At 39.4% G+C, this 15,501-nt stretch overlaps 1 protein-coding gene across 1 annotated transcript; it reads left to right on the top strand.

Moving 5' to 3' along the window:
- The first annotated feature begins 1,562 nt into the window (after positions 1-1,562).
- Positions 1,563-11,053, top strand: LOC134318732 (uncharacterized). The gene is made up of 11 exons (XM_062999662.1): positions 1,563-1,604; positions 6,090-6,206; positions 6,335-6,496; positions 6,607-6,693; positions 6,948-7,078; positions 7,173-7,221; positions 7,307-7,485; positions 7,581-7,617; positions 7,774-9,301; positions 9,398-9,553; positions 9,649-11,053. The coding sequence occupies exons 2-11, from the start codon at positions 6,090-6,092 to the stop codon at positions 9,753-9,755; spliced, it is 2,553 nt and encodes an 850-aa protein (XP_062855732.1). The 5' UTR covers positions 1,563-1,604; the 3' UTR covers positions 9,756-11,053.
- The last annotated feature ends 4,448 nt before the right edge of the window (positions 11,054-15,501 follow it).

The following is a 15,501-nucleotide window of genomic DNA, read 5'->3' as shown; positions in this document are numbered from 1 at the left end:
CTACAAACCCTAAATAAACATGTTAAATCCTGATCTACACAACATTACTATAAACCCTAAATAAACATGTTAAATCCTGATCTACACAACATTACTATAAACCCTAAATAAACATGTTAAACCCTGATCTACACAACATTACTATAAACCCTAAATAAACATGTTAAATCCTGATCTACACAACATTACTACAAACCCTAAATAAACATGTTAAATCCTGATCTACACAACATTACTATAAACCCTAAATAAACATGTTAAATCCTGATCTACACAACATCACTATAAAACCCTAAATAAACATTATTATGCCTATATTATGATGGTGTAAAATTGATAGTGATTTAGGCTATTTGTCTCCATTTGTTAAAATAAATTAGGCTATCATGCTGACATCTTTCTGAATGTCTGAACAATTTAACATATATCATGTATATTCTCTACGTTATATTTTACATTATAAATAACTATGTTAGTTTAAATAACTTCCTGTCCCTTCAGTAGTCATGGATCATCAGTACAGCAGCGTCGGAACATAAACATTCCATATATTCTATTTAATATATTACACTTCAAATTATGTTTATTATTTTCAGCTTGAAACTGGATATTTGTGATTTATGCTGTGTATTGAGTTCTAAAAAAAAACACCGACTGATGATTTGCGAAAATCACCACTGACTGTTGATTCTGTTGTAAGTTTACTTTTACCGGCGCTCAAGAAAAGACGACTCGTGGGCCAAACCAACTGAAACATTTGGGAGGGGGGATTCCCTCAGATGGTAGAACCCATCTGATGTACTGCGATGTAGGTAGGGGCTGCGCTGTCAGATGAATGAATGTAAGAAGAAGATTAGATAAGTGACAGATAAATGTCAAAATTATTTTTTCCATCCAACCGGCCCAAACCCGAGACTGACATGAGCCGGCCCATCGGGAATCCTCCCGAATCTCCACTCCGGGCTTGGATACAGTGGACACTTGACTTGCGAATTTAATTGGTTCCGAAGGGCTGTTCTTAAGTCAAAATGTTCGTTAGTTAAACCTATTTTTCCCATAAGAAATCATGTAAACAGAATTAATCCGAGATGGAGCGACATGAAACAGAAGGAAACTGCTGCTACCGTGGGAATTAAAAGGGGTTCGGTTATTATTGTAAGCAGTGTTCACTTTTAGTCTTAGTAACGCCGTGTGTAGGGCGAAAGTAAAGTAACACACGCAGGGCCGGTACTTTTCTCACTGCCCCCTAAGCAACGCAGTCCAGAACCGGGGCTGCATGTCAGTGTGAAGATGGATCATGTAAAAATGTTGTTTACACCATTGAGAAGAAATGTTACATGATGTTCTTTATGTTGTTTTGCCTAAAATATGGTTCTGATGGTTCTCCCTCTCACTCCATGTTCAAAGTTATTTGTGAGGGCAAACTGACAGATGACTTAAGATGTTAATTATTTAAGCTTTAATTTACCCATTGAACGGGTCACCTTGTCCACCTTGTGTTTGACTATAGCATTTGATTGATTTGTATCCAGACCTTGGCAGGGTGTGTACATTTTCTGGGCAGCTTGTTCTCTGCACGGCCCTTTTGAACTACAACCATTACAGTCAGTTTACATTTCATATTTAAGGATTGCCAGGTATTTACTGAGTTAAGAATGTTAAAGTTTGCATAAGCCTGTCTAGGACACTCCCTATAAAACAAGCACTTGTCTTTATGCATGATTCTCATGAATCTAAAGGTATATGTTAAGGACCACAGACACAGCAGCGCTGCTGGAGTTTTTAAATATCGTGTCCACTTACTGTCCACTCTATTAGACACTCCTACCTAGTTGGTACGATCGTTCATCTATTGTTGCTGTTTGAGGTGGTCATTTTCTAGACCTTCATCAGTGGTCACAGGATGCTGCCCACAGGACGCTGTTGGCAGGATATTTTTTGTTGGTGGACTATTCTCAGTCCAGCAGTGACAGTGAGGTGTTTAAAAACTCCAGCTGTGCTGCTGTGTCTGATCCACTCATACCAGCACAACACACACTAACATACCACCACCATGTCAGTGTCACTGCAGTGCTGAGAATGACCCACCACCTAAATAATACCTGCTCTGTGGTGGTCCTGACCATTGAAGAACAGTATGAAAGGTTAAAAAAGCATGCAGAGAAACAAATGGACTACAGTCAGTAATTGTAGAACTACAAGTGCTTCTATATGGTAAGTGGAGCTGATAAATTGGACAGTGAGTGTAGAAACACGGAGGTGGTCATAATGTTATTCCGGATCCTGTATATAAGGGCAATTTTGGTATTTGACTGCACATCCAAAGGCATTGAGTTTCAAGGAATTTTTCCCTTAAAGCTGATTTTTACATTTTCTCAGAACCTTGAGCTGTAACACAAGTTTAAAAGTAAAACAATAAGGAAAATTCAGATAAACACAGATACATGTGTAGCTTTCAGAGTGAATGGTTATTTTACACAAATGCAGATTTGTCTCATGTGCACACTTTGATGACGTATTAGCTGTCAGCAACTACGTAAACTAAGTAAATAAAACATGTCACAACAGTTATATTACCAAGAACTGGACATCCCTCCAAAACACAAGAAAAAACTGGTCTGGGAGGCTGCCAGAGGCTCCAGCTACATTAAAAGAGCTGCAGGAATTTCTGCTACTGATTGGAAATAAAAACATCCATATCTAGCTACATCTTGCAAAAAATTAACATCAAGTCTGCCAAAATCATTCAGGAACACTTGTTATGGTCAGATAAACCCAAGGTTGTATTTTTAGCCAAAATTTCAATGTGCATTACCAAATGAAACATGGTAGCGACAGCAATATACTTTGGGGCTGAAGAGGAAATAAGGAATTATAAAAAGTCTACAGTCTACTTCAGTCTAGTGTGTTACGTGGGCATACGTTAAGAAGTTAAGATTTTAGTCAAATACTACAAAATAAATACTAACAGTGTATGAGGATTTATTTACAGAGACATTAGTAGAAAGTAGATTTTACAACCTGTAATTTTACTTAAGTATGTTTTGTATTAAGAATTGTAATTCGCTACATTTTAAATAACATCCGTTACTGAGTAACTGGGAAACTGCTGCAGTGAATTCTGCGATGGAAAATAAACTGGTGCTAAAATAAAGGAGCTGTAATCTAGGTATAGAGTAGGGAGGGAAGGGTGATTTTAAAAGTTTAACATGTTTGGAGTTTGATGTTTCGTTATTTGACAACATAGTCTGATGTCAAAGAATGGCAAAGTTTTGTCTTATACATCTTGAAGGTTCTCTTTGGGTCATTTAGTGAAAGTCACAACACTTGTAACCTTGTATTTGTTGGTGATGAAAAGAAGGCTGGTCTATAGAATCCACAATTAATGCCAACTTCAGTCATTATACAGTTCGAAAAGGTTTTATGGGATAGTCTGTACTAAAATGACACATTACAAATCCCTAAATGTTTTAAATGTTGTATAAACATGTTTTTTTCTATTATATTTAAATTAAAAACAACTATTGTGAGATTTATATCCACTTGCCCTGTTTGCATTACACAGGAGACACACTCCCTCCTTCTGTTAAAAAAGTAACTAAGTAACGTTTACTCTGAGTACATTTTAAATGAGTTACTTTTTACTTGAGTAGATTTTTAGACTAGTAATTTTACTCGTACTTAAGTAAAAATTCATTAAAGTAATAGTACTTTTACTTGAGTACAATATTTTAGTACTCTTTCCACCTCTGCATATACCCACCATAACTATACCATGTTTTTGACTTTGTACTAACAAAGAAGAATTCATCAGCTAAAAATTTATATGTTTCAACAATAGAAATGATTTTTTTCAAAAGCTACAAACGAATAAGAGGTTTATTTATTTTTTAGCGTTTTACTGTCATGTTTTACACTTTACATTCGTGACATGACAGGTAGTTACAGGTTACACAGGATTCATAAGTTCAAGTTCAGTGTTAAACACCGTCACAGGCAATTTTGTATCTCCAATTTACCTAACTTACATGTCTTTGAACTGTGGGAGGAAACCCACAGAACCCACAGGGCCGGTCCACCTGGGAATCGAACCTAGGTCCTTCTTGCTGTGAGCCGACAGTACTACCCACCGAACCACAATAAATAAAAGCTATTTAAAAAAAAAAAAAAGTTAAAAAAAAAAAGTCTAAGACAACTTGGTAGTTGTCTTAGATAGCAAAGTAAAGTAAAAGCCAAATGTATGTCCCATTGCTAAAATACAATTTTAAGAAACACCCCTATAATCTGTCGTCCATTAACAGGCAGGCAAACATGCAACTGTACAACAAGCGTGTTTGTATTTGTAGAGTATAAAACTACATCTTTTAAAGCCTTTGGTTGGTGCAACAGACTAATATGATCACCCACTATGGCTGAGACCCGGGTTTCAGGTCTGAGTCTTGGTGGTGCCACCAGTCTGGCTGGTGTTTAACAGCCTCAGTTAGGTGTGTTTAAGCAAAGTATGAATGGATGGGGTATAGCAGCCTTGAAACAGCGACCTCTACTGTCTGGTAGATTCACCAGGATGAACAACAGTAAAAACTGAGAAAGGAAAGTGGTCCTCTGTATGTGCTGAAGTTCTGAGTGCACAGGATACTGAGCATACAAAATTGGGAAAATACAAAAAGTTGAACATTAAAAGGAGAAATATTGCCTCAAACTAACGCTGGCTTTCTTGTTAATATGATTTAGTTTTGCATAAATAGGTTTGAGAAAACACTGAGTTCAGTATCAGTTGGTGTTACTGACCTGTTACAGTTTCTTACATTTTGGCCTCACCTGTTGGTCAAAAGATGAACGGCATACAAAGTCTTTCAGATTATTAAACATTATATTACACCGCTTAAATAAATACAACACATTTTGTAAATCATAATAATTGAAGGAACAATGTAATCTAACATGCATTTTACACTTTACACTTACATGGCTAACCAAAACACGTGAACCAGTTTACATCTGAATGACCCCCAGACACAAATAATGTACTTAAATTGCCTAGTTAAAGTCCTGACCTCAAAAGAGATGCTTTGTATTAGTTATTATTATTATTGTGATTATTTATCCCGAATAATTTGATCTAAACAAACGAAAAGAAATCACTCGTACAGCCGTAGTTATTGCGCATGCGCATTGGCGGAGCCCCAATAGCGGTTCGGTGAATCACGTGACTGCAGTGACGGTTCACACCTGCACTCTTTCAGTCGACTGTGACGTCACAGAGCGCGGTCTCGGATCAGGGTTGATTAGGAGGAGGATGAGAGCTCATCACCTCATTTCTGTTCTTGTGTAGCAGCGGAAAGCAGAGAAATGTAAGTGCAGCTATTACATTAATGATACAGGCGGGTGCTCCTAATGGTTTTTATTGAATAGATCACACACGTCCTATAGAGCATGTCCCAATATTTTTACATTAATAAATTTGACATTTTAGGACATTTCCTAATATTTTAGATTAAATATATTTGAGATTTCAGGTCCTGTCCTGATATTTTGTAATAAATAAATTAGACATTTCAGGTCCTGTTCTAAAAGGCACTTACTTAATAATCAATGATAAAATGGGTATATAAAATTAATATTTTATTTCATTTTATGTAAACAATTACGAATTAAATCATTAAAACCTAAATAATTTCACTGCATTAATAACATAAATTAAAATTAATTTCTATGATAATTAATGTTGTTATTTTTTGATTGTGACTGTGATCTAAAACTAAATTGCTGCACAGCATTTGTTAAAGCTGCACTTTAGGGTGTGAATACTTTGGGGTCATGATCAGTTTAATAATATCTGGACAGTAGTTTAGTGTTTTTAAAGGTTTAAACCCTGGCAGCAGTGTGGATTTTCTCTAAAAGCTCTGATATTGAATTGACTATCATGCTGTTCATCCTGCATTTCTGACTGGAACTGGGGGCACCTTGATATTTTTATTGTTTTCCACTGCCTTGTAAGCATCAGTTAGCTTTATTGATGGAACTGGAAGGGTGTCCAAACCTTTATACATGTCACAAAAAATTTGATGGTGTTTTGTCTGCATTTCCAGATGCCCAGTGAGAAGAAAGAGAATGCTATAGGCCCCATGAGGACCCGTAAGGGCTGGAAGGTTCCTTTTCGCCTGGGGCGGTTGCTCCAATGGTTTAGGAGCAAATTAGGAAAAAGTGTAAGTACCTAAACTAGTTTTACTCTCGACTTTGATTATTAGACTTAATGTTGAATCAGACACTTTAAATTGAACACCATAACTTGATGACTAATATTTATTTTAGTGCATTTTGTTTCTTCTCATAGCGAAAAATAAAATCGGCAGTATTTGACCAGTCGAACCTGAACATGCAAGTGGAGCGTGGATCCTCCAACAGCCTCTGTGATCCACGCTCGAAGAAATTCATTAACTGGCCACAGAAGAAGCAGCAGCTAGTTAAACAGAGCCTCGTCACTGAGGAGGATCAGGTACGCTCATTAGATCTCCAGGAATTAGAAGGTCATACATGAGCAGTTTTACACCTTTAGCATTTCAGAAGGTCTTTAGCATCTCTGAACAAGCGCTTTGTTTCTTTTAGGTGCTGTACTCGCTGATGGATCTGATTGAGTACATAGAATACATCAGCAACGTTCAGGAGAGCTGGCAAAAACGTTTACTACAAGAGGTAACGTAAAACTTACCATACCTCTACTTTGTTAAATAAATGTTTATCTTTACATTTACACCACCATTATTAGAAAACATCTCAGTAACTGTCAGAGCAGAACTGTTTAGTCATAAGTATCTGCTCTGAGTAATGTAGCTTGCAGTTTGAGTATGAAAATGTCACGTAACTCCACTCTAAATTCAAAACGTTTATTTATTTATTAGCGTTAAAGTGGGTGTAGTACTAATAAAGCCATCACATCTGGTCCTTAGAAGCAGCTGCTGAAGGACTTTCTGCTGCTTAAAGTAAAAGGTGGAGTTCCTGAGATGTTGCCTGAGAACATCAGCTCTGCCCACATGATAGACTGGCTCATCTACAGAGGCAGGAGCACCTTCAGGAACATGTAAGCTTCAACAGCTTCTTTATTCCAAATCAAGATTCTTTTATTTATTCCTTTACATTGATATTGATCCATCATGGTTGTTTTCTATGTCAAGCACCAAGACTTATGGGAAACCCAGCAGTAATCCAATCTATGCTGATCTGGTAAGAAGAAGCTTTCACTACAATATAATGGAAAACAGCCATTTTATTTTATTAAAATGATCACTCATATTTATAATGTGTTTAGGTGTGGGAATTAAATCAGAGGATCCAGCTGGAGGAACTGAAGGAAGAAGTTCTGCAGACTTTAAGTGCTGATGACCAGGAAAAAGTCATCATTTTAGATCAGGACTCGAACCCTCCTGGTTGTGTTGGTGCTCGGCCTGGATCATCTGTACTGGTTCTACCATTTACAAACTGGAATCAGTAAGTGCTTCAACTTTTGATCAGCGTGGAGAATGTTCTGAGAATAAGAATAATGTAAAATCATGTGTAAGTCTAAAACTCTTTCCATGTGTTAGGAGAAACATGTCGACTGATGGAGCTGAAAGTGTGCTGGTGAGTTCATGATCATTTATCTTCAGTACTGTGACTTGACCAGATTTTGCACCAGATTTGACTTACTTTAATTTTCTTTTAAACAGTTCTTTTAAACTTTGATCTCTGATTTCAGATCCAATTCTAACAGTTAATGTTTTTTCTTTGCTTGTTTAGATGATGGTGGATGATCTCCAGATGCTAATTAATAGGATCAAAGCCACTATATTGGAGAAAGTTCAGGAGGATGTGGTTCCTGCTCTGCTGGACTTTGTGCAGCTCACACCAACCACCAGTGTGAATCTTCAGGATTCGGGTTCAACTCAAAATGCGAGCTGGGAATGTACAACTCTGGAGAGTTCTCGGATTAGTCCAGATAGTCAGAGTGATCCTGAAAGCTCCGTTTCAGTTTCCTCCAGCGAATCTTTGAAGATAACCACCGTGTTCATGTCGGAGGAGATTGTCGTGCTGAAGGCACTGAACAGTTTAATGACTCTGTTGAAACAGATGCAATCTGAATCCCCAATTAATCAGGTGACCTCTGGTGAGTTCGTACTTTCTGGAGAGATCAAATCTCAGGGCATCACAACTGACAATGCTGCAGAAGTCCTTCAAGCAGAGCAAATAAGTGGAGATATCTTTCGACCCACCTTGGAAAAGATAAACCGTCTTCTGACAAGTTCAGGGTTTCTGTCATCAGAGTCTGGTCCATCGATATTATCTAAATCTATTAACTCAGACAGCCATAGTTCACCCTGCACATGCTTCCACCCATTGCACAAAGCAAAGACGTTCTTTATTAATACTCTGGTGGGAATCCAGAGAAAACTATCAGCTCAAGAACCTTCTGTGTCATCAGTTTCCTCAGTCAACAGTGATGACATCAGGGACATGATCAGTGGCATCCTGAAGCAGATTCAGGAATCATCAAGTCTTCCAGGATCATCTTGTTCATGTTTCAACAAGAAGCAAGGCAGAAGGATCTCAGCTTGTTTATCAAAAAAGGACAAGACTGACCTCGGAATAACCATTAGACAGATCTTCAATATGTATGACAGAAACAAAGACCAGGAGGAAACTGTTGAATGTCTGAGCATTTCCCTGTCTGATGCCCTCTGTGAACATCTGCAGACGAAATGCCAACCTGAGATCTCAAAGGTTAAAAAATACACCAGCTCTCAGGTGGAGTGCATTCTACCCTGCACCAGCATGGCATCATCAGATCTTCAAGTGGTCTCCTATCCACTAACAGAATCTGTTCTGAATCTGCTGGAGGTCACTTTTGGTAACAAGGTGATGAACTTGGAACTTGCATATAAACCAGCAGTTGATCCAAACTTGAAGAAGCTCCTTGTTCAGTCACACAGTAACAACTCTGACCTGAATAATGTTGAGGAGCTTTCTACTGAAGAAAGAGGTCTACAGAAAACTTTTCAGGCCACTGATAACAGCAGCAATTCTTCAGGTTCTACTGATCAGGACAAACTGTTGGACTCCTGCAATCAAATTCTGGAAAAAGTGGTGAAGAAAACTGTACTGAAGGTGCTCATGGAGGAGTTCAGTGTTTCTAAATCGATCTTTAATGAAGAAATCCTTTCCAACCAGGAATCAATCAGGTCGCTGTCTCCTCGAATTCAACTGATTTTATGGCTGCAAGTTTTGATTGTGAGAAAGATCTTGGAGCACCCGTTTCCTACACAAACTGGTAATATTATTAAAAATTTTAATATTAATACAACAATTCATGATTTCTTCTTGTTGTAGCAAATTTTATATTAATTTATTAACATTTATCCAACAGAAACAGACGATGATGCAGAGAATGATTCCATCCCAAGTTTTCAGTCCATAATAATGACTGATGGCAGAGATGAACACAACACAGCTGCAGATTGTTCAGATGATTTGGGTGCAACAGAAGCTTCTGCTGAAAGAACTCCAACTCATACACCAGCATGTGAGTAAAAGCTCAACATAAATGTCTAGGTAAAAATGATCATCATGAATTATTAATGAACTGAAATATACATTGTTATTTTCTCTGATTCAAAGGCACTGAAGTTAAGAAGAGTAACCAGGTCTCTACCTTCTTCAGGAGAACCTGGAAGTCACTGAAACGGACTTTTACCAAACGGTCCAACAAGATTTACCCCGCCTAATTTTCCACAATTTGGTTCTATTCTCAGAAAGAAGCAAAAGTATATTCACTCCTCAGCTAGTCAGGAGATAGGAGATTTCTTCTTGCAAGGCTGTTTTTGTAAAGAGAAAGAGACACTTCGAGGAATTTTAACTACTTGTTCTATCATCAGGACTTCTTCATCTTTCAGCTTTTATCATTGAGAAGTTGCCTTTCTCTCTGCCATTCACCTGGCATTACTGTTTTCTGCTCCGTCTTAGTCCCTCCATCAGAGTTCTGCTGTACCAGAGACTTCTTTTGTGCCATCTTGGTGTGGTACGTGTAATGTTCCACAGCCTTTCTTTCCATCTTGATAAGGTACTACTGTACCTGCTGTACCACTGTCTATTAACTTTGGTACAATTGCTATTCCACAGTCTTTTGGGGTTCCAGCATGTTACAGAAATCTTCACTGTACCAGAGTCTGTAGTTCCTGGTGTTCTGAGTAATGCTGCTTGCCGAAATCAGGCTACTTCGTATTAACATTTACATTTACAATTAAATGGCTGTATGAAGTGGTGAAAACTGGGATTGTGTGAGCTGAGCTTCATCTTTATAGATTTTGGGCTCCTCCTTTACCAGGATTCTTACTTTAACACCTGAAGTATTGGATAACAATGAAAACTGGGACTGCGTGTGCTGAGCTTCATCTTTATAGATGTTGGGCTCCTTCCATACCAGGATTCTTACTTTAAGTGTTGGATTACAGAATGAAATCTGGGATTGTGTTTGTTGAGCTTTGTCTTGATTGACGTTGGGCTCCTCCAGCATGATTAGTGACCTCAGCACCTACTCAGCATTGTTCAGATTCTTACCTTTGGAACCTTTGTGGATCTGGAGGATTAAGGTATTTCCACTAGAGGGAGAAGAGCACCTAAACATCCCTACTGACAGAATTCCATGGTGACTTTTCTGGCCAGCTGTTCCTGTGAAAAAATGACATGAAGACATCACACTTGCTCTTCTGAACATCAACGATCTAGCTGAGGATGTGAATATACTTTTATCTACAAGCCAGACACCCCAAGACAGAGCACCCAGTTCCTCCAGCTGTGTTCCATCTCTAATATCAAATGGACATTAGACGTGCAGTGCCAGTCAGAGGAGGATGGGCTCCCCCTACTGAGCCTTGGTTCCTCTTAAGGTTTCTTCCTCCTAGTCAGAGGGAGTTTTTCCTTGCCACTGTAGGCCTCAGCTGCTCACTGGGGGTTTAAGCACTGATCTCCGTCTAGCTGCTTTCTTCTCTGCATCATTCCAATAAAAATAAAAGCTTGGAATTAATGTTGGTGCAGGAATTGTGTTTGTGATGAGATTTTAAACACAACAGCATTTTCTTCTCACATTGTTTGATGAGTTTGGTGTGGAGGAACTCCAGTAGCCTGCACAGAGACCTGACCATAACTCCACTAAACCTGAGTAAACAGCTCTGGGATGAATTGGAATGCTGATTGTAAACCAGACCTTCTTATCTAATATAAGTGCCTGACTTTACAAATACTGTAAGTGAGCACAGGTTCCCACAGATACACTCAAAATATTGTAAATAACTTTGTTAAAAAGTGGAGGCAGCAAAAGGGGGACCAAGACAATATTAAGAAGGTGGTCATAATGTTATGCCTCATCAGTGTACATCAGCATGCTTATGTGGGGTAGAAAAATCTTTTAATGTTTCAGTTTTTTATTCTCGGCTGTAATTAAGTGACCATGCCACTATACTTGAAAGCAAGTTCATATCTGGTTTAACATGTATTTGAGCTACCAGTTACACTGCAATATATTAATTTACAGCAGGATACTGATATTTGATATATAGGTAACATTTAGTTTGATAAAGCACACTAAACATAAAATATTTCAAGCAATCACAAGTAAAAACCTTTAAGGTTAGATATAGATACAGTCAGGGCCGGAGTGAGCCCCTTTTTCAGCCCGGGAGTTTCATTCCCAAACCCGGCCCACTTTTTCCATGGAGGAGGAATTTGAATAAATAAAACAGCAGCTAGTTCTTTCAATGCCTTTTTATTGGGTATAAGTTCAGGTATATGTTGGTAAGTTAACAGAAAACACTTGACTTAAACATGTTTAATTTAAATCAGATAAAGATTTAAAAGGTAAAAAATGTTATAAAGATGAAAACGTATTTACATTTGTACAGGAGCAATAAGGTGAAGTAAAAATAATTTGAAATTAAAATTGCATGTCTTGAGAGGTGCTCTATTGTCAGGTTTACACTAAACTCTTAAGTAGCTTCACTACACACATATTTAGTAGGCTACCTACAGCATCAAAAGCCTCCTAAGCAGTGCACTGGTTTCTGCAACTTTATTAATAACGGTGTGATTGTCTATAGACATGAGAATTTCCTTCTCTGTGTACATTAACATGAAGGCCTCCAAGAGTTCCTGTTTACCTATTTCATTTGGGCTGATTTTAATGCATTTTCAGCATTCTGAATATCTGGGTACTGGGTATCATTTAGAATCTAACCATCACATCTGTTCTGTGTGCAACTTGTTACATAAAATAGTTTTTTTTTGTTCATTTTTATCCTCTCTACCTGTCTCTGTAGTCCTGGCCTCTCCATGCCTACTAGGTTCACTAGCAAGATCAGACTGGCTTATCTGCTGCTCTGAGGCAAAAAAAAATTCATTAAGGGTTAGCTTATTTTGCTGAATAACATAACATGCTTCAAGTTTTTTTGTTTTGTTTTTAGCCTATATTCTTCTTCTTCTTTCGGCTTTTCCCTTTTCAGGGGTCACCACAGCGAGTCATCCTCCTCCATCTCACTCTGTCCACTGCGTCCTCTGTCCTCACCCCAAATACTTCCATGTCCTCTCTAACTGCATCCATATATCTCCTCTTTGGTCTTCCTCTTTGTCTTTTTCCTGGCAGCTGCATATCTAACATCCTTCTACCAATATACCCGTTGTCCCTCCTCTGGACATGTCCAAACCATCTCAGTCTGGCCTCTCTAACTTTATCTCCTAGTTGTTTAACCTGTGCTGTACCTCTGATTATCTCATTCCTAACCTTGTCCATCCTTGTCACTCCCAAGGAGAACCTCAACATCTTCATTTCTGCCACTTCCAGTTCTTTCTCCTGTCTTTTTGTTAATGCCACTGTCTCCAAACCATACAACATAGCTGGTCTCACCACTGTCCTGTAAACTTTTCCTTTGACCTTTGCTGTCACCCTTTTGTCACAAATCACTCCTGAAACTTTTCTCCATCCACTCCATCCTGCCTGGACTCTCTTTTTGACCTCTTTACCACACTCCCCATTTTCCTGAACAGTTGACCCTAAGTACTTGAAGTCCTTCACCTTTGTGACTTCTGCTCCTTGTAGCCTCACTGTTCCACCTGTCTCTCTCCCATTCACACACATGTACTCTGTCTTACTACGGCTGACTTTCATTCCTCTTCTTTCAAGTGCATATCTCCACCTCTCCAAGTTATCTTCCACCTGTTCCCTGTTCTCACCACAGATCACAATATCATCTGCAAACATCATAGTCCATGGGGATTCCTGCCTGACCTCATCTGTTAGTCGATCCATCACCAAAGCAAACAAGAAGGGGCTCAGAGCCGATCCTTGATGTAGCCCCACCTCCACCTTAAAGCTATCTGTGACTCCTACAGCACATCTCACCACTGTCCTGCTGTCCTCATACATGTCCTGTACCAGTCTGACATACTTCTCCACTACTCCAGATTTCCTCATACAACACCACAGCTCCTCCCTTGGTACTCTGTCATACGCTTTTTCTAAATCAACAAAGACACAATGAAGCTCTTTCTGACCCTCTCTGTACTTCTCCATCAGCATCCTCAAAGCAAAGATGGCATCTGTGGTACTCTTTCTTGGCATGAAACCATACTGCTGCTCACAAATAGTTACCTCTTGTCTAAGTCTAGCTTCTACAACTCTCTCCCAGATCCTCATTGTGTGGCTCATCAACTTAATTCCCCTGTAGTTGTTACAACTCTGTACATCACCCTTGTTCTTAAAAATGGGCACCAGCACACTTCTCCTCCATTCCTCTGGCATTTTTTCACTCTCAACAATGCCATTGAACAATTGAGTCAAAAACCTCACTGCCATCTCACCTAGACATTTCCATACTTCCACTGGTATGTTATCAGGTCCAACTGCCTTCCCTTTCTTCATCCTCTTCAAAGCATTCCAAACTTCATTCTCATTGATCTTTTCTACTTCCTGATCCACCGTTCCTATGACCTCTACTCTTCTTTCCCTTTCATTCTCTTCATTCATTAGCTCCTCAAAGTACTCCTTCCATCTTCCCATCACACTCTCCTCACTTGTTAGAACATTACCATTCCTATCTTTGACAAGTCTAACCTGCTGCACATCCTTTCCAGCCTGATTCCTCTGTCTGGCCAATCTATACAAGTCCTTCTCTCCTTCCTTAGTGTCCAACCTCCCATACAACTCCTCATATGCCTTCTGCTTTGCCTTTGCTACCTCTCTTTTTGCCTTACGTTTCATCCCCTTATATTCCTGTCTACTTTCGTCAGTCCTGTCAATGTCCCATTTCTTCTTGGCTAACCTCTTCCTTTTAATCACTTCCTGCACTTCACTATTCCACCACCAGGTTTCCTTATCCTCTTTTCTCTGTCCAGATGCCACACCAAGTACCTTCCTACCTGTCTCTCTAATCACCGTTGCTGTTGTAGCCCAGTCATCTAGAAGCTCTTTCTTACCACCCAGAGTCTTTACCAGCTCCTCTCTGAACTCTTCACCACATTCTTCCTTCCTCAGCTTCCACCATTTGGTCTTTTTCTCTAATTTGACTCTTTTTCTTTTCTTCACAACAACAGTCATTCTACACACCACCATCCGATGCTGTCTGGCCACTCTCTCTCCTGCCACAACCTTACAGTCCCCAATCTCGGTCAGGTTTCCTCTTCTACACAGAATGTAGTCTACTTGTGAACTCCTTCCTCCACTCTTATAGGTCACCCTATGTTCCTCCCGTTTTTGGAAATAGGTGTTGACTACAGCCATTTCCATCCTCTTGGCACAATCCACCACCATCTGTCCTTCCTGGTTCCTTTCCTTGACACCAAACCTACCCATCACTTCCTCATCTCCTCTGTTTCCTTCACCAACATGTCCATTTAGGTCTGCTCCGATCACCACTCTCTCCTCCTTGGGAATACTCTCTATCACTTCATCTAGATCCCTCCAGAACTTCTCTTTTTCCTCTTTCTCACAACCCACCTGTGGAGCATAACCACTGACAACATTCAACATCATACCTTCTACCTCTACCTTCAGACACATCGCCCTATCTGACACTCTTTTCACCTCTACTACATTCTTTGCTAACTCCTCTTTCAAGACCACCCCTACTCCATTTCTCTTTCTATCCACACCATGGTAAAAAAGTTTAAACCCTGCTCCAATGCTGTAAGCCTTACTGCCCCTCCACTTGGTCTCTTGAACACATAAAACATCTACCTTCCTTCTCTGCATCATGTCAGCCAGCTCTCTACCTTTGCCTGTCATTGTCCCCACATTTAGAGTTGCCACCCTCAGTCCTACACTCTTGACTTTCCTCCTCTCTTTCTGTCTCCTGACACGTTTCCCTCCTCGCGGTCTTCGACTAACAGTAGCACAATTTCCACCAGCACCCTGTTTGTCAACAGCACCAGTGGCGGTCGTTGTTAACCCGGGCCTCGACCGATCCGGTATGGTATCTCTTAGAT

Source organism: Trichomycterus rosablanca, chromosome 8, assembly GCF_030014385.1.
Source record: "Trichomycterus rosablanca isolate fTriRos1 chromosome 8, fTriRos1.hap1, whole genome shotgun sequence".
Lineage (NCBI taxonomy): Eukaryota > Metazoa > Chordata > Actinopteri > Siluriformes > Trichomycteridae > Trichomycterus > Trichomycterus rosablanca.
The sequence above is the reverse complement of the archived record's forward strand: the minus strand, read 5'-3'. Positions and strand labels throughout refer to the sequence as shown.